The following is a 27,399-nucleotide window of genomic DNA, read 5'->3' on the forward strand; positions in this document are numbered from 1 at the left end:
AGCCTTATCACAATGTATGGAAAACGAAATGGTGACAAATTCCAGGCTGTACGTCCAACATTTTGCGTTTGCATTCAAAAACACAGCATAAGATTTGCCTGCGTCCATGTACGACCTACTGGACGGCTTGAAATACACAGAGCACCAGTGGTACAGCCTTGTGTTCAAGTAAAAGGTGCACCTGCATTCAAAAGCAATACACCCTGATGTTTTTATTTTAAGTAATAAAATTTGTGGCGACAATTGTAATAGGATAGTGGTTTATCCCTCGGTTCTGGTGAGGCGCCACTTTTGTACATTGAATTAGTCCCCTTGTACCTCGCTGGGTGGGCTGGCCTTTTGGGCCATGCCAATGGCCCAGACACCTTCTCCGTGCTGAATATACATATTCTGCATGAGTATTGTCTTCTTTCGTCTTCAGGGAGTCTCGGGACGCTATATCAATGCCCCTCAGTTTTAGCAGAGGATTAGTGTAGCATAGTTTGCGAGTAATTTGCAAGTTGTCGTGTGTGTTGTTGAGCCACAATCTGCCCTCTTTAGTTTGCATTGGCTTTTAATAAGTGGATGCAATTTTTGCAAACATCTGCGTGTAGCTTGCAACGAATTTTCGAAGCTGTTGATTTACTCCTAGTAGGGCAAAAGATTAAGTTTTTTTAACTGGGAAATTTTTAAAGTTATATCTTGTCTAAGTTGTCTTTTTGAGGCTTCTACTAATGCTGAAAACACTGCTTAAACTAGTATGGTATGCCTTTGCCCTAGGTGCTGCTAGAGTCGACTATGTAAAACTGCACATAGGCATAAAATTATTGAGTATGTATTATTACATCTGCCTTTTTTAAAGGGCAGGTTTTACCTTTAGTGCACACGATTTTCCTCAGCTAAAATGAATAAAATCGAGAACCGCAGATATGCATTTCTGTCCTCTCTCTGACTTTTGAAAAAAATTTAGTCAAAGAAGATTTAAATTCATCGTCTTATATGCGTGTTTTCAGTTTTGTTATGGACCCTGGTAATCCTAGTGGATCTTCAAATGGTTTCGTTGACGGACGCACAGAATTCACTTATTTATAGTTTTAGTATCGAGCTGTGGTACTTAGGTTGCTTTGGATTTTTTAACTATAATAACCCGTCATATTTCATTAACCGGAATGTTTTAGATGCCAATCAGCCTGGGAGGAGCGCGATTCGTAGGCTTGTATATTCGGCTTTCGGTTTTGTCATATGATTCTATTGATTTCGATGGAATATCACTGGTAGGGCACGGCTGACGGTTAGTTCTAATGTAATGTATTGTAATCGGATATTGGTTTTCATGGTCTCGTGATTTGCACTCTGCAGTCGTCTAATTCACGTAGTAGTTAGATCGCCTTACTCGTTTTCACGATTTGTCGTGTAATATTATCTATATTTGCACGTTTGTACTAATATTATATTATTTTATTATCTGATTTGGCAGCACGTATGGTTTGTGCTGGTAGTACTTGTGTGGTTGCGTCACTCGTGGTAGTTTCTCGAACCTGCAATTGCGGTACATAGCTTAAATCTTGCGCTTCATGCTTACCGTATTTGTATCGGACATTTTTCTATTTTGGTTAGTTCTTTAACGCCTTTTCTTGGTTTGCCAGTTTAAATGCTTATATTTGTTCATGGCACCCACCTGTTCTAACCGTTTACGTTCAGTACAAGAACTGCATTCCCCCTTGTATTGTTTCTAGGTTTGGCTTGTTGCATTATTTAGCAATGGTCATGCCTAGCCCCTTAGCCAATTTCACCTTTGGTTGCCCCTGACTATTCACAAACTACTTGTTCATGTTCCCGCTTGAAATCCTTACCGACTTCTTTTCGTTCTTTTGCTGTTATGTAATATTTTTTAGCAAAATAGAAGCAAATCTTGCGTTTTCTTTTCATTTGATTCATAGAGTACTTTGGCACCTCATGATAGTCTGGAGTTGTGGTCTTTGGCGTTACCTAGTCACTGTGTTGTAAAATTGGTTTTTCGCTCTGCAATGCTGCTGCCTATTAAAGTCCGGGGAGTGTTCTGCCCCACACTGCTCAACATTTCCTATTCCTTTTAGAATTCTTTATCTTTGCGGTTTACATACAGTCACCCCGATGATGCAGCGGAAAGGTCAACCTATTATGATCCTTACGTGTCAGCATGACTCGCATTACTTTGAGGAGAGGACCATCGTGGTCAATGATATTATCAAAGTTGGTCGTGCTGTTGCCCGTTCAAAGGCATCACCGAACAATGCTATTTTTGATTGCAAAGTGCTTTCTCGAAATCATGCTGTTATTTGGTTCAGTTCTGATGAGGTTTGCTTCTGGATTTTGTAATTTCTGTAGTTTTGGCTACGGGACACCAACAGTAGCAACGGCACCTTCGTGAACAATACTCGGGTCTCAAAACGTGATGATAGCGATTATTGCGACCGGCAGATATTTTCTGGCGATGTGATTCGCTTTGGCGTAGATGTGGTTGAGCATGATACAACGCATGGCTGTATTATCGCTAGTGTTACTCTTATTCTCCCGAACGGTCAAGAGGCAAAGCCGAAGCTTGGTCACACCGGCGATGCTCTCCCCAGTGGTCTCATATCAATAAACAATGAACAGATGTTTCAGATCTCCTGCTTCCTCAATGATGCGATGTTCCGTGAGCAAGCCCTTGATAAAAAGCTAGAAGCACTGCGTCAGGCTCTTCAACAAGCCACCCTCGCTTCAGAGTTGGGCTGGCAGGCTATGCTCAATGAGGAGAAGCTGCTACAAAAATTTAACCTCTATGAAAGCCAAATGAGGATGTTTAAAGAGGTTGGTTTTACGAATTTACCGTTAAACTCGTCTAGGAACTTCCCGAAAATTCCCTCAAAATGAGACTGAGTGACCTGCTAGAGGAGAAGAATCTTCAAGAGGCAGAAAGCAAGACTCAACTAACTAAAATTATTAACGATAAAGAGATCGCTTTACAGCGTATTAAAGATCTTGAGGTAATCCTTTGCACTAAATCTTGCAAAGATTTCTCCGTAATTGAGACAAATCTGATATTGTCGAATTTTAGCGAACAGTCGAGGATCTAGAGCGCGAGTGCACGCATCTGCGTAACGAATATGCCTCTGCTCAGGACGCCTGCAGTAATATTTCCGATGAATACAAGACAAACTTGTCCACAGTTTCGCAGCGTCTCAACGTGAGTTGAACAATTATCCCTTAACGTATTTTGTCAACTGATCTTCATGCTGTTTATTTCCAAAACTTTTATTATATTTTGGCTGCTAGTTTTAAACCAACTTCATGGTTGGCATTTGTAATCATTTAGTTACTACTTTGTAATGGTCGAGAAATGTATGGCCTGCAAGTGGCTTCCATTCCTTTGCCTATGACCACCCTATTTTAATGCTTGATGATTTGCGACGCAGTGGGACTTCTGGGGTTATTATTTGAAATGGGGCAGAATAATTCTTGTTTTTTGGTGGTATTTTCAGGAGCTCACTACAGAGCGCAATCAGTTGAACGACCAACTTCAACACGCTTCTCGGGAAAACACTGCCTTGAAGGAACAATTAGAACGCGTGTCTCACGAATTGGCTGTGACCAAAGAACTGTACGAGCAGGTTCAATCAAAAGGTGAGTTAACTCTCTGCAATATGAATGTGTGTGTGGGTAAGGGAAACGCAACACCATATTGCACATCTTTTAAACAGGCCCTTCTGGGCTCGTCAATGGCCTATCATACGTGGATGACGCTGATAAAGGTAACGACTGGGTCCGTTTGTGTGATTCACTGGTGAATGGGGGTGTATGACACGCTTCTTGTTTAGAATCAAATGCGTCAGTGAACTCAAAAGGCGCAAAGGCTGTGGTTGACTCACTCAAGGCCAATGATAACGCCATTCCACGAAACCAACCGGTTGGTGAGTGCAATATTGCATTTTAAAAAGCAACTGGTGCGTGGTACGCGCGTCCCCTTTTGATGGGGTTTTGCCCACCTGACTGGGTCAAGTAAACCACTCAAAAATTTTTTGATAATTTGAACGTTTGAAGTGATTAATCTTAGGTCCTTCTATTCCTTTAATTCAGTACTATACTTCTTTATAGAACAAGTCACTGGCGACGAACTAATGGTGGAATCGGGCAAACTGGAAGCCAATGAATATATTTCTGATAGTATTCGTGATTTTCACCGAGCCTTAGAGCTAATACGTGTTCTCGATGGTACGCTTCGATGTTGTTGCGTTGCATTTTACTCCTCGCTGTTTTCCCTTTTATTGTAAATACTTCTAAGAAAATGCTTCACGTATTTAATTTACTGAATCACCTTGTAACTCAGTCGATATGGTCACTACCTTAGCACGATAGTAAATTTGTTAAAATCTCCTACATACACTGTGAGTGCGTGCTTTGGCAAAAGTATTTCGGCTCCGTCCAGGGTTTTTTTGTTTCATTGCGGTTAGGTGTCGAAATTTGCGATCATTCACCAGAAGTTATTGATGGAGTTGAGGTTAGTGTATCATGCCTAGAGTCTAGTAGAGCGGTAGGTGTTACAGTGGCTGCTTGCGGATCCGCGTCGTGTGCCAGCTTGGGCGCTACGAATTCAATATTCGCTGTGAATTATTCGAGGATCGGCTCCCAGTTGGTGCTGAACTAAACGGTTTAGCTTGGTTTCGTGAGGCTGACTTCATATACTCACACCTATACGACTGTTCCGTGCGACGCCCAGCATTTTAACCGCATACTTATTCGGCGCAACCTGTTACATGGGTTGCTCTCGCGTACGCACGTCCTTAAATCATCGTCAAAGGGTAGCTGTCATCTGATTGTTCTTGTTTGGAGTGTCTCCCTATGATGGTAATTTGCCTCTGCTTCTTGTACCTCTCGAAACAGAAACTTGTTTTCAAGTGTTCCCATTCTAAGTATCAACAAAATGGTCATCTATTTCGCCCCAAAATACTTCCCAGGAAAATGGAGACTTGTATGGTGAAGAAACTTGAGTGACTGTCAAGCGTTTAAAATTAGCTGCAATCAGAGAATACTACAGAAGATTCGAGGTGTCTTGACTTATGCACAGGATGTTGAATCCTCGTGCGACTCCGTAAAATATCATTTCAATTCTTGCCTTAGCCAAGGTCTCAGCCCTTGCGGTAACAACTGACCTGGACAAAGAGAAGAAACTCGAGGGGAGTTCTGAGGCGGTTATCGATGACGCTAGCACAGACTTCGTTAGCGATGTTTCAAGTCTTTCATCATCCTCGATCGAATCTTTGGTCAAGCGCATCGTAAGACACAACGAGGCCGCTATGACCAGTCTCCACGCCTACTTGCGACAAGTGAATCCCTCAGCTGCCGCTGAACTCATCAATAAGATTTGTGGGTTGTTTATCCATTTTCATAGGGTTTGTTACTGTCGCACCTAATACCTTTGCAGTGTCTTAGAGGCTGAGATTGAAGGACATCGCTTGAGCGTAGTACAGTCCTTCTGAACCCAATATTTCATGATTGTAATTGGGTTGGGTTTAGTGTCTCATGAAAATACGGTTATTTTTAACTGAAGGTCGTTATTTGGACATATGCTATAACTGGAAGTGTCATGCTAACCATGCCATCTTCAGAGACCTTGAATTTTGACAGTCCAGGGTTGCATACAGGCTGGACCTGGTAGGTGGGGCTAGGGTATTTGAATTGCGATGTCAACTTGGGATAAGCAATTAAAAATTGCGAAATGTGGCTTTATCAAACTCTTTGCTTGTGAAAGTAGTTACCAACAATTTCTTGATATGATTTTATGCGAATTCGGGGATGCTTCTATGCCAGTTAATATGCTAGTAAAATAGGCGTTCAGGCGTGGGGAGTTATTGTCCGCGGTCAAATTATTTTAACAGGCCCAAGGCTTGTATCTACAGATTTCGCTGATATTGCATTTACGAGCCCCGTTCGCTGTTTGAATTGCAATGATTTCAGTCCTTATACCCCGGACTCTTGATTGTCTGCGGCATTTTGCGCGGTGTTGCATGAATTGCGTCAATGGTACACCATGGCAGCAACTCCATTCACCCGAGCCAATTACGACTCGACTTATCGATTGGTTTGGCGGAATAGGCGGCGCGCGCAGACGCACACTCGGGTGCGCTTGTGTGACCGCAGGCGCTCACCTCTCTGTGCGTACGCGTGCGTAGTGCCACCGTATCATTTCCTAAAGAATCGCACAAGAGTTCTGCCGTTCTTCCCTTTTATTACAATGATTCAAATTATCTTTACCAATTCATTCGCATTAGTCAAGATAATTGCTGAATCACTGCCTTGAATTCTCATCATTTCAATAAAAACACCCGAGTCGTTTATTCCATTTGATTTTGTTCCTATATTGGCTACATTTACAAACAGGAAGACTTTTTACCGAATAATTAGTCTCTAGCTTTCTCGTCTGGAATTGGTATGCTAGTAATCCTTGCTAACTTGAGAATTTGATGGCTGTCACCCATTGTGTCCTTCATTACTTCCCATGGCAATGGTTTCGGACGTTTGAATTACCCGAGCACTATTTATTCTAGCCGAAGAGTGTGGAGAATTCACATGTTCATTGCCTTCAATTCAACAAAGGTGTAGGGTTACCTTGAGTAGTGGGACATGAAGTGATCTGGGGATCACTTCACCATCAAGTCAATATGGCGGCCGCAAAGAAAGTGTTTACTAAATTAGGCTTCTTGATTTGCAGCGGAGGATAAACCCTCAAATGCTTCTAATCATACTTTTTTAAACATATTCAGGTTAGGTGCTTACTAGCTGTCTCTATGCTGGATGGTGTATTGTGTTGACGCCGATGAATAAGTGTTGGAGAGCTGTGAACGATATTCTGATCTTCTTTCATCCCTACGATAGGTCTCAGCAGCTCTGGTGTTGATGATGGTTCCGAAGCTCTCCTGGCTAGCGTTGAGGGTAAGACATTCAAACGACCCAGTTTCCTGACACTGAGCAACCTCGTTGACAAGGCTGTCGAAGCGGCGCCATCATCTGCCTGCGACGAGGGTGTCACGGTCGCTGGTGCCGATTCTCTCAGCGCTTCTCCAACCGTCTCCAGTGGCAACGGCTCTCTATCCTTTTCAATGTCGCCTGATACTGAGGAAGTCCTGCATTTACGCGGTTGGTTTTTTTGTTTAATAAGACTAGTAACTGCGGCTTGAGAAGCAGGGAAGGTAGCAGGTTCGTAGAGATCGAGGCACTTTATAAATTATCAAGTGGCTAACTATAGTTTGTGTACTTTTATGTTTTTTTATGACAAATTCTCGTGAGTTTTGTAAAATGGCGCGCCATGGAGCTTGATTGAAAACTGGATGTCATGGTTTATGACGAAGCTTATCTTCTGCATCTGTGAACGCGGTTAAAAACCTGAAACGCATTTGCAATACAACGGTATGATCTAATCAGAATTGTAAAAGGTGCCATTTTTATCTAGCTAATCCATTTGTAATTGTCGCTTGCACATAGCATATACAGCGTTTTAGTGAAAATGGCCATCGAGGTACCGTTTGTCAAGTCTTCTGGAATTGAGATGATTGAAATGCAAACTACGTTCGGAAGAAATTGCAGGAGTATGATTGTAATCCATCCATTTTGTAAATTTCCAAGTTTGACAGTTTGCAAAGTGAATCGATGGATGGCATATTGAGTGGATTTTTTAGTCGGCTATTTCAACTTCGATAAGTCAAATTCCTACGAGGCAGTAGGCGAAATCCCCTGTGGATCTCGCTGTGATTTCGTCCCTCCCAAACCATTTCGTGTGGTATGGGGAAAGCACCAGAGCTGACTAATCTACGCGTAGGTGAGCAGCGCAAGTGGACCGTTTGGAGTGAATTACACCTAGTGTCGACATGCCTTCGTGCACGTGTGGGTGTGCGTTAGTATGAACATAGATTCCCCCAATCACGGAAAACATGCAACTTCTGTAGTGTCATCAAATTTCTCTCCATACACGACCACAAATCCTGTCTTTCTACAACTGTCTAATGTATGTTTGAGATAAGCGTTTCGGTGCCCTCTTCTATGTTATCTCCTCATATTTACTAAAACTCGGTTCCATATTAAGCAGGACATGGGTAGGAACAGTTGTTTCAGTAACCAAGAGTGTGCCCAGCATTGTAATAAAGTTAACATTTGGAGTAGTTAAATGAATTGTATCAATTCTTAATACGTAGTAAACAACAACGAACTCATGTTTTTTTTACTTCTTGCTGGCATCTTTTTAAAGGCGTCCTATTTACTGTTTTTGATGTGTAATATGACGCTACCGTCCCACGTCCTTTTCATCCAGTATCTATTCCTGAACGCATATCCATGTTCAATTCAGCAGTTTCTATTGCATGGATTCACCCTTTAAGTAGCTTACCCTTCTGTTCGTTTGGTCATATTTCCCTCACCACTGCTATAAAAATCAGCTGGAGGAACGAGCGAAAAGTGATTGGCATTAACGGGACGTGATGTGTTGTATATTGTTGGGTGACAGGGCCGTTTGAAATAGGAAGGTTGTTTTACGCCGAAGACATTTGTTTGTATGATAGTTCGAGCATCTAGCCACTTTTCGTTCAGAATTGCAATTGCTTCTCCCTTGCTTTGTTGGTAGATATGTGGCCATGTTTGCATATCTTTTCCCAAATTGATTCAACTTTGTGTTCTAGCTATTAATCCTTCCGTTTTTGTTCTTTTTATAGAGTGCGTGCGTTTGGCAAATGCAGAAATCGAACAATACAAGGCGCACATAGCTGATTTACAGAAAGCTGGTCAGTCTGTCATTTTTTGAACTCGGGACACTTTGTTAACGCCTTCGGATCCGAATATTAATCCTAAAACTTTACTGCTGCAATCTCGAACGACACTTTATTGGATAGTTTTACTCCTCCCGTTTATTATGGGGGGCTGTTGTTGGCGTTGTTTTTCCTATGCTGGTGAGCATTTCCCTTGAATTTCCCTCTTAACTCTGGCACACGGTGTGCATTCCGCTCCTGCAAGTGTAGCGATGTAGACACAGGTGTTTTAGCCGTCTGCGGAATCTTTGTCACTAATAATATCTGCTAAAGAAACTCTTGTAAGTAATAGGAGCTTTTTCTTGAGACAATCAACGGACCTTTGCCAAAGTTTGTGTTTACAAATGCTCGACCGTGGCTCCGTCCTTCATTCATCTTACCTTTTTGCTATCCTTTCTTTGCAATATTTTTTGCCCTGCGGATCTTAGATGAGACTAAAAATAAGTTCGCTTATCTTACATTGGCGACGTTGACTTTTCTTCAACGAGTAAAGTCGTACCGATTGAACGATTAGCTTTACGAAAACGCAGCAGCAAATTTTGGTTTACGCGTGCCTTCCACTGTCATTGCTTAAAACCGGCCATGAAACTGATTGCTGCATTGGCAACAAAATACACCTCCTTTTTGTTCTTACTTTTTACAATGAGTTTGTACGGTTGGTTTGTAATTTTAAGTAACATCCATATCGAATTGCTCCTGTTATTTTTGCCTGAAACTGTCTGATTACATTAGAAAACGTACGGTTTACTGAGAGGCGACTTCGTTTTGTGTCTGACCCACTTCTCGCTACTAATTGCCACAGGATGGGTTGAGACGGCGTCGGCAACAGTGAGTGGAGCAGATGACTCCAAGAGAGCGACGTCAGAACAGGACCTAGAGGAGATGCATGCGGAGTGTTGCGTTCTGCGCGCGCGCTTGGGCGACATAGAGGAGCAGATGGAGCAGACCCGAGAGAACCACCGCAGACTAGTGGAGGAGGCGCGCCAGCACCGTAACGAGGTGGAACAGCTGCACTCTCAGCGGGCCGAGCTCGAGGCAGCGCTGGTCGAGTCGCAAGCGCAAATCACCAAACTACGCCAGCAGGCACGCGATCACCAACACCCACGTGTCTCCACCGCTCCCTCTTCCAACAACCACCTATCATCCACCACTTCCTACGTGGCAGATACGCCTGTCCATACCGACCGACTCGAGCTGGTCCCTGGACGTCTGGTAACGGTGCGAAATCTTGTACCTCTCGAAGTTTGTACGCAAATCTTACAATCTCAATCAAACAACTCAACCGACTACTCATTTAGCCTTTTTTTCGTACATGCTATCAAACAGTTTAGTAACTAATTTTTCATGAAATTCAATAACTAATTTACGCATTTGGTGTTGGATTACGTTATTTCCCCAGAAATAGGCTAGCCGAAAGTTGGTGCTTTCAACATATGTATCTTTGCCCAGACGCCGACTGCGTAAATGCAGGATTTTTTGTGTTATTACGAATGGCACTAGCGTTTTTTCGCAATATCTTATTGAAGTATGAATGTTAGATGCCTCAGTTAACCACAATAATGGTATTTGTAATTACTGAGAAAGTTACGGTTGTGGTTTTCGCATTTTAGTTGACGCATTGAGTCGGTAAACACCATTTAACGAATCCATACACTAACCAGTATTGCGCTTTAATCTTTTTACCTTTCGCCAGCTACATCAGTTCGCCCTAGATAACGGTAGCAAAATTTATATCGGATTTTCGCAACATTTACCGCTTGTGTTTCTGACACATAACCCTTAACACAAAGGTACTTGCACTCAAAGTTTATGTTCACTCAGGGTTTTCGCGAATTAATCTGTGGGCTATTTGATTCATTCACAACGTGCTCTTTCCTTCCATTTTAGGCGTCTTCCCTAACTGTAATTCCACTCATGCTCTTGGTGTTTGCTGTAATGTTTGCGATCTTCTCCAAGTTCGTTAGTTAGGACTTCTTATCTCTTGACTTTTCTGGCCTTATACCTTTCACCATCTCAGAAATTGCAGACTTTCTTTGTGCAGCACCATATCAGACATTTCCTCACACCCTCACCCACTCTGTCCTTATCCCTTACACCCTTGAACCATCGACGATCGTGCGCGACCTCTGTGAACAAAATCGGCCGTCCATACTCCTGCAGTGGGTGGATTCGGGTTGTGTTTCTTCCTCTTTCCCTCTTTTTTGGTCGTTTGAATCCGGTCTGACCGTATACGTACTCGCTCACACATCTTCCAATGTAAATAAATTGTCGTCCTACCACTCTCATCAATCAGCGAATCAAATGTACCAAATTGTTTAGCACTGCTGCTGTAACTCACTCTTAGGTGATTCCTCATCTAGTCCGGACGTACCCACGACTGAACAAGTTCCCTCACCACACTCACAAACCCACTCCCTTGTTGTCCTCGGCTATCCCCGAACGCTCGCGCTTCGGTTGCGGAAAATTTTGTGCTACGAGAAGACGAATCCAATTTCTTTCATTTCGATGTCTGCGAGTGTGTCGAGATGGAAACCATCGATGCCCGCCCGACGTCTTCTTGGAATTTCGGACCTATGGGCTAAGCCCTAACATCTCCCATGCTGTTTTCATCCACAAATTTTCTGCAAGAAATCTACAATTTGTGGATCTATACAAATACACCCACACGGCCACATCAGTGACACCCTCCCGCCTTTGGTCATGCTAATGGATGGATACTGTGGCAGATAGTTTAACTTTCAACAGCTTCCAAATCCCAGTGATTGTTCGTCTTCATTGGCTAACGGAGTTTTGAGGCCCCCTTGGATGCGTTGTTAATTTTAGAAATGGAATTAAATGATGGTGATTCGATGTTGATGGCCAGTCCGACATGTGGTGGTTTTAGTTCCCACAGCCTTACGGCGTCTGAAGGTGGGTACGTCAACCAGTTTCTCGAGCACCGGTTGAATCGCGTACACGCCATCCGTTAACCCAGGTGAGCAGACTCTATGGACGTGTCCTCTTGCGGCTTGTGCTGTACCTTCCATTCATATGGAGTTACCAGCCCAGCATATTGTTTTCGTCGCGCGGGCCTCAGCCTTGACCATGTAAAAGTTTTTGTGGATCTCACACTGAGCCGGTTACATGCTGATCGTCTTGAAGTATACTTAGTCTCGAGAGTCTTGAAAAGAATCGTCGATGACGAGGGGAGGGGGTGATTGTAGACTCCCAAGTATTGTTTCAAGGGACAAATTGACCCTTGTTTAAAGTCGTGAATAGTTGGTGACAAGTCTTTAATACGGATGTCCATAGCATCATAAGCAGAAGAGCATTTTGCTTACCATTTGAGGTAGATATTATCATAGCTGAAACATTTCATGGTGCCAATCCTGACGCAAGTAATCTCGGATGGTAAGGACCTATCCACTAGTCGGTTTCAGTCGATGACCTCACTTAAAACTCATTACGGTAGCCAAACAATTCCAGCATTTCTGATCAAAATTCCGGTACTTCGTGTTTTTAATACATAGGGAATTCATTGTCTCAATTACAACCAAAATGCCAACGTTCGACGGAAGAGGACTCCTGCTACACTTTAGTCAGCACACGATTACGGATACCGTTCACACACTTAATTCTAAGGTCAGCAATGAAAAGGTCTCCTTGAGCACTATACGGATGCAAATACGAATAAGTCAATGGAAAAAGTCGATAACGTAACATCCTTTACTTCAAATAATAACAGTGGCGAACAGCAGTGCTTATCGTATTTTACGCATTAAAACAAGCTAATAGGGTAGTTTCAACACTGCTATTTAGTAGTTAAATTTACAGAAGATAATAATTTTTACTTTTTTATTAGTTTGCGAAGGTGTCGCAATCATCTAAAGTTACCCTATTTTAATAAGTTTGGCTAAAAGATCGGTGCGGGCCTCATTACATCAATTTCTAACCTCCCTTAGATCGCAGATTAAGTGTAATCTTTCGGTTTTATTAAAATAAGGCAGACATTAATTTCATGTCTCTTACAAATTATTTGTATTGGAAGCAACGCGTCTGCAACCTACGCCACGTTGTATTGGTAATGCGCTGGTTGTTTAAATCCCGGTTTTGGTAGCGAGGACACCTTGGGAATCCGCCGTTGTATCCTTACCTCCTGCCGTATCTTTAATTCTCCTGTTAGTTGATAATGCATGTTGTGCATGTTGTCTACTTTTGTCTTTAGGGAAGTCTCGGGGCGCTAAAACATGTATTAGGTTTTCCCGCGAACCCATCTGTTTAGATATGTTGCGGGAATCCCATACTCCTATTTAAAGCTTCATTAAAGAATAGTTTTCTGCATACGCTTGATGTTTTACAGATTTTACAATGAAGAAATGAAAATATAACTCCTCACATCGCTGTAGGTCAGCTCATTGAGTATTACCTTGAATAGAGGCATGGTTGACCTTGACACCTCATTTTAATTCACAAGTCAATACTCTAATGGCCCCATTAATCAAACCGATAATGACGATAAGTTGTTTACTGGGTACTTGTTTGGGGTGAATTTTTCATCTTGTATGCAGTTATTTTTCGTCCAACCGGCTATTTCTCTGATGCTTTAAACATAATACCCTCCTTGTTAAACATCTAGTTTTTCCTGAAGACGATGTATGGAAGGCCTGGGGAACTATTGGCATGGCACAGATACTGTGTAGCTTAGCGGGACTATAAAGCAGGAGTCTTTATCGTCTGCAAAACCAAAAAGATGGGTCAAACAAATAATCTATTTGACAGCCAACGTTTAATCACTATTGTAGTGATTTGTTATTTTTCTCAACCATTAGGATACTTTAGTCTTTGCTGGTAGTACTTCTGTTCCGAAGCATGGCTTCTCAGCTCTTTTGTGCGTTATACGAGTTTGTATATGCACTTTGGCTGATTTCGGCTTCTGCGAGGGCTTGGGATGCAAAAATTTATTCACCAATTTTCTTGACATTTGTGTACTATAAGAGATACAATTGCCTTGTAACTTTGAAGCGCTGAAGAGCAATAAAGCTAGGACAAATACTACTTTGGGCGAGTCCGGAATCTGAGCTTGCAGCTAGCGTGCTACCAGTAGTAAATTTGTGCTTTACTAAAACGCAGTTGTTTCAGTGGCCGCTAAATGCGTGTGTATGGCAAGTCAGAATTCCGTCAACTTATGATGCGTGGTTCTTGCGTTCGGCCACGCATGCAGTTTACCCCATAAAAACAAGCATTTCGAAATTATCATTACCGCTTGCAGCCCGATTCGCATTTTTTTTTTCAGTACGCACCATCCACGCAATTTACATGCAATTTTAGGTGATCAAAATGTCCTATTCGTTATACTGGTCATTAATTCTGTCTTGAGTTTATTTTCAAATAGTGTTGATAATCTTTAATGCTAGCGAAGTTAATTCAGAATTGAATGGCCTATTTTCTTTACATTAAGGCTCCCCAAAGGAGTTCCAAAACTCATTGGACTTTCTACCAAAGACTTTGAACATGGCAATCGCTTTGCTTAAATTAATGTTTCCTAAGAATGAGATAAATGCACCGTATTTTGCCAACAGGTAAAAACTCTCACCAAGGCTACAAATTGGCCCTATCAAGAGTATCAAGAAGTTAGGTGGAATGTTACCTGTTCAAAACCATCTCAGAACTGATAAGTGGCGGACAGATTAGTTGTGTGCCATTTGACATCAGGCATTAAACCGATTGGAATGGTGAACTAGTACTCGGTACCAATGATAATACCTAAGGTTCTGAACCAAGGAGCCATTTTTTTCTATAAACCCTACTGTCTTTCTCGGAGTGGTATTAATTCTTTTAATTAAAGCGTACCACATTAAGAAATCTCATGGAGATAATTGTGATGGCAACCATTTATCGGTTAGTGAAAAGGCATGCTCTAGCAGAACGCGTAGGAGGCGAGCTTCCTCTTAATGCTTGCGCAGGAGGTCAAAATACCAAGTAACGTGCATTCAGAGCTATGGAGGGTAGACAACTCAAGTTACCTGCGTATAAGCGGAAATTCAGTACAAATTAACTTGCCTTGAGGTTTTGATTATACTTGCTTAAAATCATTCTCCTATGATGAGGCTTGCATTCAATTTAAAACAACGGAGTCCTCCGCACCTTGATCAGATCTACCATTCCTTTATGAATTTTTATTGTCTTTAACAACGCACCTTGAGCAGTAACAACTAGTCGTTTAAAAATTCTCTCACCCCATGTATATGCCATTATTAAATGAAAAAGACATTCTCGTTAAGCATAAGACAAGTAACAACAAATACTTATTTTTCAAATGTTCCGCTGAACATTTACGCAGAGTAACGCTTTCATATCATCGGAGAGTAGCAGCCATTTTCGGCCACCGGATTGATGATGATAACAACGATTGCTTTAAGCCAGGTCTAATACAGACAAGAACTGAGATGTTATCCTTGAAATTATATGCACATTGTTTATTTTTGACGCTCATGCCTGTTTTTTGATAGAATCTCTAACAACGCAACCTTTACTAGATTTTTGACTTACTAATTCAATTTTCTACAATTCTCTTCTCATGCACAAAACTCCTTCTAATCGATTCTTACCCAACTATTTGACGGAGGATTTGTAAGGTAACATCAATTACTAGGTCTTTATGACGAAAGTCAAACCAAGGTTTTTGACATTTCTAACATGACCGGCTTCAGAAGCCGTCGTGATCACCTCCCTTGCGATAGTCAGCATTAACTAGCAGACACTGGTGCTTGGAGTGCCCCGGACAGGGGAGGTTGGCCACTTCTATTGCCTGAACCGCTGATGTCAGATCACTTTCGGATATTTCATGTCCTAAGTCCTTGAGACCCTGCAAAATGAACTGAGAGAAAAGCACGTCACAATACAGAGGTTTGAATTAGGTTGACTACTGTTTTCAATTTCAAATACGAGAAATTGAAAGTACATTGACTATCTCCTTTTAAAAAGTTTTAAAAGACTTAAATGGTTGTAGTTCCACTATTTGTTACGTTTTCTAAATCAATCAAAAAAATTAAGCGTTTGTAGCTAACTCCACTTTTCTCAATGTTTTTGATAGACTTCTAGACAGTGTTGAAATGGTAAAAACAGAAGAGTGGGATACATATACTCTCGTATGAGTGCATAACACGCATATTATTTTCTGCCTGATTAGGGTCCTCAACTGACTGATGGTAGTTTTTTCTCGTAGCGCATTGTCTTCGGGAGGAGCTGATGATGTATTCGAATGGAATCAATGGCACCTTTTACGTTCATACCCAGGTACAGGTTTGCGTATGTAGCCTAGAAAAACAAAGATACTTTGATAGTACCTTTTTCCTTCGAACACAAAGATGAGATGACATGTTTGATTAGCACCTGGATGGTGGCAGTGATGATCTGGGTGCCACCGGAAGCACCGATGACAAGTCGGACGGTACCGTTGGCGGCATCGGTGACGATGATGGGGGCCATGGAGGAGAAAGGTCGCCCTTTAGGTCGAATGAGATGAGCCGGAGCGGGTGGCAGACCGAAAAAGTTGGTTGTCCCTGCGATCGAGAAGTCATTCATTTCGTTATTGAAGAGAATGCCTGTTCGCGAGCCCACGATTCCCGAGCCGAACCTTTGAAGGAGAAAGGGGAGTAGAGCATGATGACCAGGTTGTGCTTAATCGGCGTTATCTTTATCTGGGCAACCGGCCAGTTAACTAACCACTTACGGCATGTTAATGGTCGAGGTGATGGAGAGGCCGTCGCCCTCTGGTCCAACCATACTCACATGCGATGTGCCAATGTCGGTCATGGAGGCGAAAATTGAGCCGTAGTAACTCAAATTATGCGTTCCAGTGTCCGTAATTTTGGCCGCGATTTCATCTGCTCCCGGCAATGTCATCATTTTTCTCAAAAACTAAGTTTTACCTTATATAAGTAAAATGTTTCTTCCTAAACAAATCAAGCATTTATGGAATATTTGTTCAAGTCCCTTAAAAAATAACAATGCGAATTTACGGCAGATTTTACCAACTAAGCAGGGATCTTGCATTATTTTCGTTATTCTATTCACCTGCTCTTCTTCAGTGTTCATGCAGCATTCGTCTGTAAGGAACGAGCGTTTGGCGAAGATGAGTTTAAAGACTTCTGCAAGTCGATGATAGTAGAGGACACCATCTCCATCGAATAGACCCTCCTTGTCCGTGTAATTGTAGCCTAAAAGACAGCGTTGGCAGTAATACTTGAACACCACTGCAAATACGACAAAAATGAAGTAAAGGTGATCTGTTTACCAAAGGCCACTTTGGGCGGAGCACAAGCACACCAATTGATCTTGTGAATCCCAGTAAAGAGCGCTAATCCAAAGCGACTAAATTATTCGCCTCAACGCTGGGGTAACGGGGACTGCATGGGATGCGTTCATTTTTTTCGGTTTGCAAACAGGCAGTACATTTTTTACCGCTATTTTATTTTAACTGTAGCATTATGCACATCGATTTTATGTCAAAAGGGTCACTTTTCTTCCTTCGTTGTCCCAAGAAAGGTAAGTGAGCACGCATGTAATGAATTCCTTTTGGTGCATTTTATGTCTAAAGTCCATGCAACGTGTAACATTGAATTGAAATTCACACAATTTCCGAGAAAAGTCAGATTTCCATAGTGCTATTGTGATCGCAGGATATTGGAATGGAAGTCGCAGATTAGCCTATATTTGAAGGTGATGTAAACATGATTAGAAATAAAAAAAGTATGGGTTCAGACAAATTGTGCAATCTTGTGACGTGTAAAAGGACAAGGACCTTTGCGTTGACAGATAGTCTTGCGATATTGAGAAGAGGCTGTAAATTTAGCGCAGATGTTGCTGCTTAAAGGAATAATGGGAGAAGTTGAACTGTGTAGATGCTATTGGCCTGTTTACTTAAATCTCTTAGGAGTGCCAGTGGCACTGCGGTCTTACTCTCTAGAACCAACCAGTTCTGCTATTCAGTACGTTTAACAGCTTGTCCGCTCTAATTTCTTTTTTTTCTCCTGAGTCCACATCCCAAAATTTGCAGTGGAATAAGTGGCAAGACTGCTTCCTCAAACACTTCAACATTTAAAAGCTAACTGGAAAGCGAACTAGCATCAAGGTATGCAAAATCGAGATAAAAGCGAGTTTTTTGAAAATTTCTAAGTCCATGAAGAAGGGGATGTCAAAAGAAGTTCAGGAATTCGAAAAATAAGAAAAAGAAAGTCCCAACATGGCTGACAATGTTACGGCCTAAACAACCGTAGCTGTCTAACCAAATGGGTGTTGTCCCAAACTACGTAAACTTGCTGCCTATTATAAAGTACAGTTCTATTGGTGCAACATTTTTAAGATAAGAGCTAAAAATAATATTCCCTGTCTGAATTGTTTTGCTACCCATGTTCCAAGTTTTGCCTTTGCCGTGCGTTAAAGCTAGTGAGACTATAATTCTGTCAGTAGACCATGTAATCCTAAAAGTACCCACTTCAAGACCGATAGGGTTCATTACGTCTTTAGAGAGGACTCAGGCGCTACGATGGCGTCAAGGGTAAGCGAGTTTATTTCAAAACAGCGCCAATGACAATTGCATGGGTCGGATACTACGCTTAAAATTCACAAGGAGAATAACTCCACAGTGATTGGATGAATCTGCGCAAAAAGGGTTATGGAAACAGTGTTGACTTCTAGTAGCAACTCTAATTTAGAGCATTGTACAATTGCAAGGAATGGCACAAGACTAGATTTTTGAGGACTGAAGTCTTGAAGAAATAACTACAAGACCAATTTAGTGTCTCCCTACTATTCAGAAGACACGGATTGGTTCGTATAAGCGAGTGGGCGAAATTGAAAAGGTATCAGGTCAAAAAAGAGAAGCATAAGGGATTTTACAAACGAGTTTTGATTTTAAACAGATGTTCCTGCTGAAAGTGTTGGGCACTTGGAACACATTCTCAGGGAATTACCCAGTCTTAAGCGAATGAAGTCTAGCAATGTCTGACGGATAAATCTACTTAGATGATCAACAGGTTCAAAAACCATTAAATTTTGTATAATGTCTTGTCGTGAAGGCAAAAAATAGCAGTGTCGTCTTTCTCCTTAGCTCGTCGCTACTTTACTCAAATAATATTTCAATGAAGCAGAACGCCATTGAACGCCAAGAAAGATGCCCAAAACGGAAACTAGCTGTAGAAACGATCTCGTTCCGATTGTCTTTCTAATTAAACGAAGCTCTTTGGTCTCTCGCTATTCGACTCATACGTCAGTGGCATGAGCTTCCCTTAAGTCATGTAACCTAAATAGTCCTCAGCCATTAATAATAAACGTACCTTTAAGCTGATGGACATTATTATGTTTTAAGGAATGGTTCAGATCCTCTAGTAGTGGCAACTACAATGATGGAAAAGGGGAAAAGAAGGAGACATTTGTGCATGGAGGAAATGCTGATGCTCTTTCTACTGTTGCTTTAATGGCATTTGCATGGCGATGGCGCTGAGGAGAGAGCTCTCACTTACTGGCCAGTGTGTTGAGTGCTAGTCCGATGAGAACACCGCTGGAAGGCGGTGGGGTGGTGAGCAGACGGAGGCTGGGGCATTCATCACCCCAAGCCCGCAGCGGCATCTCGACAGGCGCGCGCCACAGCGGCTCATAGTCAATCAGGTCCTGCAGACTTATTATAGATTGCACCTCGGCCAGATCCGCCCTCATCTCCTCCACCAGCCTGCCGGTGATCAGATCCTCTGGATTGGCCGCTACTCGCTCGAGAAAACTCCCCAATTCTGGCCGAATGAGCAATTCGCCCCGTTTCTTCAGCCTACCTTCCGTTTTGTTGTAAAAGAGTTTCCTTCAAAATAATGGATAATAAGCGGTTGTGCATCTCCAGAAAAAGTTGATCCGCATATTTTGCTTTTAATTAACTTCGAGGGTCATAGTCGCGGCCCTGGGGAATTTAAGGTTAAATTTTTTTCAGTCTGGTGATAGGCATTTTATTTATTCGTGCTATAGCTTCTTAGACCTTAGATAAACCTAAACGCCAAGATAGGTTGTTCGCACGAGCCACCACATTCATATGCATGTGACACCGCAAAACAACTCACCAAATTCCTGAACCCACAGGAAATTTGGTCCCATACGTTGCAAGCATTCGATCGACAGTGGGAGTTATTGGTGTGCCCTTGCGACACATTTTGATGGCGTCTTGGAATAATTCAGCCCATTTTAGTCGACCAAACTTCTTCCAAGCCGCATAGTAACCCCTCAGTTCGCTCGGAACGGCAATCGACAAAGGTCCTGCATGATAATGTTCAAAGCATGAACTGGTTGAGGTGCAAAATAGCGCTTACAGTGAAGTATCTTTAGCAATAGGAAATGAGCTTTTTTAGATAATCATTGAACAACTCTAGCCAGCAATTGTAATCTTCAAAAAAATGTCACCATTAAAATTTGGCAGTTTGTCCATAAACTACATATTGAATTGCGCGGTCTGACAATGCTTTCTGTCTCGACCGAGGCAATCTAACTACCGTGGCATTTGAAATGAAGTGATTAATCCTTTATAGCAAAAGGTGAATTTAGCCATAAGGTGACTTCAAGTAGTTTAGTCGTGTGTGCAACGCGAAACGCAGGACCATTTGAGAGGAGAGCCAGCCAAAAGTTAAAGGAGCCATGACCCGAAAACGGTGATCCATCAATTCTACGGCTTCAGCTGCAAATAGGTACAGACAATCTACCAGCTGGATCTTGTTATCTGGTGTGATTTGTTTCATGACGTTATATTATTACAATACAAAAATGTGGCACATTCAAATAAAAACATAAAGGGAAGTTTGATTACGCAATGCACAACTGAGGCATACTTTGAAAATAAAAGGCATTGAGATTACCTAAGGATGTTGAATAAAGAGCAACACCAATCACCACAATTTAGTAGCTTAATCATACTGGAGGTGCTGGGACAACAATGAAAAGTGAAGCTGATTTAAATTGTCTGTACTCATGAGCAAAAAAACAACTAAAAGTCAAAAAATTGCTAAGTAATTTAGCTGTGTAACTAAATAAACACTTTTGTAGATTAGTCAAAAACCATGGTAAGCTGATAAATTAGGGTAATTGAAAATCCGTGGTCTCACCTTCTAATCAATAAGTGGACGCTTATAGAGTCTTTGAATAGGGAAGCACTAAAGCATGTGCCCTACCGTGGGTTCGCTCGATGGGATCTCTGCCACCATACATGTTTGGCGACGCGGCGGAGGGGGCTGTCTCGCGAGCATCCAGAGCGTATGCTTTTTTTTCCGACCTAAGTGTGATCAAATAATGGGGTACGTTAAGTTTGAATTCCTGAAAATACCCTACTGGAATCTGCAATTGGGGATTTCACATTTTAAATTTGGTTTAGCCTTATGATTTTCAAATGCAGATGGCCTTCGGATTCTTCAAATTGGATTTTCCGCATAAACAAGTTTCATTAAAATTCTGATTCTCTTTTGAAGGTGAGCAAAAAGACAAGTGAAGGAAGAGGAGTCGTAGCCTAATTGCATAATTTTGGAAATTAAAGTAGTTCTAACGTTTGTGAACCAGTCTTCAGTACCATTGCTGCTACTTTCACCCCTTGGTTCCTCTATGGAGGCATTTCCAAGAGTTGTGGATTTTTTTGTTTGAAGCTTAAACGTACCACTTTAAAAATTGAAGATAGTGGGAGCCACTATGTATTGTTTCAATGACAAAATTGTCTACATGTATTTAAACAATGGTAGCTGTTGCAGTCATTTCCTGCGTACATTAATTAAATCAAAGCTGGAATAGTACGATGCCTTCTGACAGAATTCTGGTTGTTGAATAAATGCTGTAACAACTAATACGTTTAATAATCTGATGATGAAGTAAATTTAACCTTGCCCAACTCTGAAGCAAAACACGACACTGCTCAGCGGCGATGCAAGTACCCGTGACAATTAATACTGTGCCGAACCGCGTGCTTTAAATGCGAAGTGGTCGTATAAAAGCACATTACATTACTTTTGATACTTTTTGACTAAATATGAGCATGATTCTTGCATTACAAAAATGTTGCATTTGCTGCAGATTCAAGCTCACATTTAGCACAACATAACCTCTTTCTGAACTGTGAACTGTGAACTGCGAACTCTTTCTTACTTAGTAGGACGACTAATCCACGTATTTTACGTAGAAACAATTTCTTAGTCAACAACTGAGCTGCCAGTCCACAACTGTTCCTGATTTGTGGAATTTCAATCTGGCAAGCAGATTTGTTCTTCATCACGGGCCAACACCACGTTGGTGATGAGGGACTTACGCCTTGTAATAAACCATTAGAAATCCACCGCCGACGCCCATGCTCTGCGGATTGACCAAACCGTTGCAGAGCAATGTCACAATAGCCGCGTCAACAATGGTTCCATTTCGTTCGAGAATTTTTCTAAAATAGCATATGAGGTTGGAACCGCCAGTGATTGACCAATATGATAGAATGCATAGCCCAATTTACCAAGTGATTCCACAATTTCTTTCCTTAATGATATTTCGTCAGTCTACAGTGTTGAAACAGAATCTGGTAAAAAATAAAGCATGAGTGAGCACATGAAACTAAATATTAATTAAACTGGAGGAGAACCATGTAGTCTTGAAGGTGTTCACAATGCAGCGGTAAAATGCGGCTACGCATAAATTACTCAAGGAAATTTGAATGATTGGTGATGACTTTTTAAGAATATGAGTGGAGAAAAATGAGTTAATAAACATTCTAATTTTTAAAAATATTTACAGCGACTCTCAATTTGGTCTTAGAAACGTCTCCGAGACAAAGATATTTGTAGGCTCTAAAGTTCCCTCCTTCATGTAAATTAATGAAGTCGTCATTCATCTTGCATGATTAAATTTGCAATTTCTATAAAAAGGTCTTTTGTAAGGTACTTTATTTGTTGGAGTTTACAAAAAGGCAATCATATTAGCTAGTTTGTACCAAATACTTTATAAGGGAAAAAGTGGAGGGAAGGTGTGACAATTCTTGCCCCACATTTATCCTATATAAGCATTCTCTACAACGAAAATAAGCTTTGACAAACAACTTGCATTGATGATAACGTTTACTTTGCCTTTAAGCGTACTTTACCGTGGCAAAGAATTTAGGAATGTCATCTATACAATTGTGCTGCATTAAAGTAGTGGTGCTAAGAATATTTTCACAACAAGCATTGTTAGGAGAATATTGGCGCTATGGCGAAATGTAGCTCTGACGATGATCATATGAGATTGCTTCTAAAAGACCACACCAATCAAGAAAATACGGATTAACGCTACATTTTTTATTTGATGCAATTTAATTTTGATAAAGCTTTAGTGTTAGTCGCTAGTGTTCCAATATGATTGAAAGTACTTTTTTAGCACAAGAAAGTATTAAAGAGGATATTCAAGCACTTCACGGTATTTTTTAAGATAAATTGTAGTTTACCTTCCTTGGGTAGCACATCCAGGTGCATCAGATGAAATAGCGGCCCGGTGATAGTGTCCCAGGGTGGATGGCGAGATGAACGCCAGAGGGGCCTCTGAACAAAGTAGAAAAACAACCTTACCTGAAGCACTCTGTCATAAGATGCTTGTAACAGTGTGTAAAAATCTTATTGGCAAAGGATTCCAATTATTTTTTTGCAGACACACTTTTATGGTTTACTAAAAGAAAACGCATAGTAAACAGAACCAGCTCAGAATACCCCGAAAGTCAACAAAATAACTCTATCATTCCCTAAAATTTAAGAGTATATAATGCTGTAATGAGTTTTTACATATAAACAAGATTTTCCTATCGATAGTGAAACTATGCTCTCAGAACATACTTTGATATGCGAAAGGAATTTGTTCACAATGTCCCAGTTTCAGTTATTACCGGTGAACGATAAAGGCGTATTTGTTGCACGCCACCAGTTGAGGGATTACAGCAGTGGGGCAGTTTGTGGATACCATACGTGTGCATTTATCGTTTTAGAATAAAGTCAAACAAGAAACTGTGGTTTGTTTTTAGTCCCCTAAACGAGACGAGAGACGTCCTTGCAAATATGTGCCCAACCACGCACAAGAAACCAACTATTCGTACATCAGAATACCCCTAGTCGAAGCTTTCAATCGTGGCAGTTTTAACAAATCTAACGCCACTTCCCTTGAAGATAGAAACACTTTTTATAGTATTGATGATGATAATAAACTATCTTACGTCTACAGATGGCTATAAAAAAGGATTTGTTGTGGTTTTCGGAAAGTTTTTATAAGATTCGAATCAGATGTTATTTTCAGACAATGCTTGCCTTCATGGAAGCATCTTAAAAGACATACCATTGATTGCAAAATGATTGGGCAAGGCAACGTCAGAGAAGAGGAGAAAGCTGAACCTAGTAAATGAAAGGAAAATCCAATCGTAAAATATTAGCAGAGCTTTAAAAAGATGATTAGTGAAAGCAGTAGTGCAGAGAGGATTGTGCCAGTCACCTCAGACCCAGTGGAAAGATTGCCGCAAAGAGGAGGGTAGCAAAGACCAGAGCAGTAAGCATAGGCAGTGTTAGTTGGTACTATTTGGTTGCGGGTGTTCGAGTCGCCCTCCTCCACGCGCTCGTCCCGACCGACCACTAATCTCACCGCGATGCGATCTGCGTACGAGAACCAATCAAATGGCAGCAAATGCATTCAGCGTGTTCGACACTTCGGTCGACCTCACCAACCAGCCCCGTGATGCGCAGAAGCGCAATATTTGAAATGAAAATACTTGTGAATCAGGTTTTTAAGCACTTCTTAAGTGCCGTAATAAGTTTAATAGCCAGATTCTCTCCTTTTGGAATATCACAGTATTTTCAAGGGAAATTCGAAGCAATTTCCTTACATTACTAACCCATATTTCCCCAAAAAAGTGTTTCTTTTAAGCATATCTTTCTACCTTAAAGACGAAAAAAGATATATAACTCGGGGAAACATTATGTGCTTGACATACAGAAGGGTTTGATTCTACTGGCATTTGCTGGAGGCCAACCCTTCAACGATGGCAAGACAGTGGCCACTTTTAACAAAACCGAGAGTTAAACTATCAATTAATGTATTACAGTTATAGTCCTTTTTACTCGTGTTTTATCTTTGTAGTAGACCAGGTGGGACTTTTTAATGTTGTCACGACAACGGTAAGGCAACAATTTTGTACACAGAGCCAAAGAAAAGTCCATTGATTTTGGGTCATTTTCTCATATATTCATCTCCAGTCTAAGAGGTATCTATTTTATTTCATACGATGCTTTCACGACTTTTGCTTAAATAGGGTGCATGGAATTCGAAGGCGAATTGTACATTTCACGAACACAATTGATTTTTTTGTAATTTTTTATCAGTAAACTGAATCACCATCAGCATTGGTTTACTTTCCGATGCTTACCGCACCACCGTCGGGAAGTGCGCACGCGGAACGATTGTGGAGGTGGCGCCAGCACGAGAATAAACGTCCTCAATCAAGACAGCTGATACGGTGGCCGCGGAAGGGTAGCGACAGCCCTGGACACGTGGCTGCCTGCATATTCTGTGGCCCTTATCTGCACGAAACTTCTGTCTATCGCATGCATGAGTAACTTCAAATAGGCTATATCCTCTCCGGGAGTTCTGGTACCTCTCTCCTCCAGGTCTTGTAGAAACAAAACTGCTCACGCCGCCCCCCTCTACAACTATCCAATGAGCCTGTCTTGTGACTTACAAGCCACTGCCTTACAATAGCACACAATGCATTATTACCCCATAAAATTGGCTCAAGTGCAACGATCAATGAAAGCATATCACGTAGGTTGATAATGCTATTTACTCAAAAGTTAGCAGAGGTCCACTTGTTGTGCCGATTGAGAATAATAGTAAAGGATTCTCGTAAAAGTACTATCATTCCGAGCTGATCAGGCAGATTGACTCATTGGCTCTGAATTATCACTGCATCAGTGCCTTTTTAAGGTGTAGAAGCACTAATTGTATTACTGAGAGTCTTGAGGCACTACGACTAATGAAGAATGAAAATGTGTAGTAAGTGCGGTCTTCTCAGTAGGAAAGGGTTTTACGTCTTTTTCTAGATTAGACCTCCGTGTTTTCTGTAGGGAACTTAAGCTTATTTAACTTGCGAAAATGACATTTGCAAACCCTAGTTCCAAACGCAATTTAATCCCTGCAGTTTTTCCACATCCCACCAACTTATGTAGGGTTGATTATGTTTTCGAAGCTAAAGTGAGGTCCGCTCTCTCTTCCAGTTGCATTTCTTTAAACTCCAGTTCTGGTTTAAATGCTGAAAATAAGTTTAGCCAAAAAATTACAGTAGCAAAGCACATTAAATGGAAAACCACGGGCATCATTAGATATTTACACCCATTAACAAACAATAACAAACAAAAATGGAGTATGAAGGGGGATTTGATATTTACCTTCGATTGTAAATCAACCTATCAGTGAGTAATGCCATACGTCCTGTGATATTTTGTCTAACTAGGAGAATCTGAATTTGTCGGACCGTATAAACTTCTAAATTTGCGAAGAAGAAATAAGTAAAAAGCAACTTTATTTTAAAGAAATGTCCACAACTCCACGGGCACTTTCTCCCTGAATTTGCTCTATGTCTTAACTTATTATCCGATTTCTGAGCTTTCTCCACCTGGTTACTACTCTGAGCAAGTTATCACTGTTGCTAAACATGGTTAAAAAGTGCACATGTGTATATTGCGTAAAGGAAACACAATGTGCAAGCACAAGGGAAAACTTTGCAGGTAATAGTGGCATTAAAGTGAAGAGCCCACTCACGCAACCAGTGAGGTTCATGCACCATATAAGTACGTTTCTTCCGAGGAGCCCTTGCCTTTGCGCGCAATTCGGCCACACCGACGAGGTGATGGCAATTGTAATGCCAGCTTGAAGGCGCCAAATTTAGGTCACTCAAACTACAGGTCTAAGGTTTTTATAAACACCGGTACAAACATTTAAGCCATTAGGTGTTGAATAGTGCAGCGGTCCTACTAAGTAAAGAACTTAAATAAATAAAAGACGAATGGCACATTGTTAGAAGCGCGGATTTTGACACCATTTGAATGAACACTCTGTTTAATTAATTAGAAGGAAAAACGAACTTCGAACTAGTCACGATTCACACCGTGTTTTCGTTCAAGTTTTACTTACTTAACTGTGTTATAACTTACTTATTTGGCATGATTTTCTACTGTCCAGAAATCATTTGAACCACCTGCATTACCAAAAGTCTTGATAGTTATTCCCGTTATCGTTGCCTCTGCTGCCTTGAGGCAAAACACTTCGAAGGTGGAGTAATTACCCCAATAGGCTTCACCGCAGCATGTTATGGGTGGTCAAGTACATGTCACGCCTTTAGCAAACGAACAAATCAACACAGTAACATTTATTAAACTATACGAAAAAGCAGTCCACGTTCAATGTCTCCGTTATTTAGCGTGATAATAATTTTACATAAATGGCCAAATTTTGCAAATTAAGAAAAATTGGCACCACCCTGATATTATATCGCGATGTATGGCTCAAAAAATCTGGCTTTAATTTGCCCCATTTAGCATGTAATCAGCATTAAATAGTGAGACGA

At 41.2% G+C, this 27,399-nt stretch overlaps 2 protein-coding genes across 2 annotated transcripts; one reads left to right on the forward strand and one right to left on the reverse strand. All coding sequences in view use genetic code 11, as the record gives it.

Annotated features, from left to right (window-relative positions):
• Window positions 1–106: 106 nt before the first annotated feature.
• On the forward strand, window positions 107–14,443 carry EGR_00078 (Sarcolemmal membrane-associated protein; the record flags this gene model as incomplete). Its single annotated transcript, XM_024489327.1, has 16 exons — window positions 107–168; window positions 2,076–2,316; window positions 2,347–2,811; window positions 2,847–2,987; window positions 3,059–3,187; window positions 3,483–3,624; window positions 3,702–3,752; window positions 3,819–3,911; window positions 4,096–4,212; window positions 4,452–4,498; window positions 4,528–4,663; window positions 5,119–5,364; window positions 6,874–7,134; window positions 8,700–8,768; window positions 9,595–10,010; window positions 14,351–14,443. The coding sequence occupies 16 exons, from the start codon at window positions 107–109 to the stop codon at window positions 14,441–14,443; spliced, it is 2,709 nt and encodes a 902-aa protein (XP_024356005.1).
• A 1,034-nt stretch (window positions 14,444–15,477) lies between these two features.
• Window positions 15,478–24,470, reverse strand: EGR_00079 (Gamma-glutamyltranspeptidase; the record flags this gene model as incomplete). Its single annotated transcript, XM_024489328.1, has 12 exons — window positions 15,478–15,648; window positions 15,975–16,088; window positions 16,164–16,407; window positions 16,504–16,691; window positions 16,848–16,990; window positions 19,295–19,623; window positions 19,913–20,069; window positions 20,975–21,075; window positions 22,093–22,215; window positions 23,248–23,341; window positions 24,123–24,178; window positions 24,283–24,470. The coding sequence occupies 12 exons, from the start codon at window positions 24,468–24,470 to the stop codon at window positions 15,478–15,480; spliced, it is 1,908 nt and encodes a 635-aa protein (XP_024356006.1).
• Between the last annotated feature and the right edge of the window lie 2,929 nt (window positions 24,471–27,399).

Source organism: Echinococcus granulosus (assembly GCF_000524195.1).
Source record: "Echinococcus granulosus chromosome Unknown EG_S00001, whole genome shotgun sequence".
Classification (NCBI taxonomy): Eukaryota; Metazoa; Platyhelminthes; class Cestoda; order Cyclophyllidea; family Taeniidae; genus Echinococcus; species Echinococcus granulosus.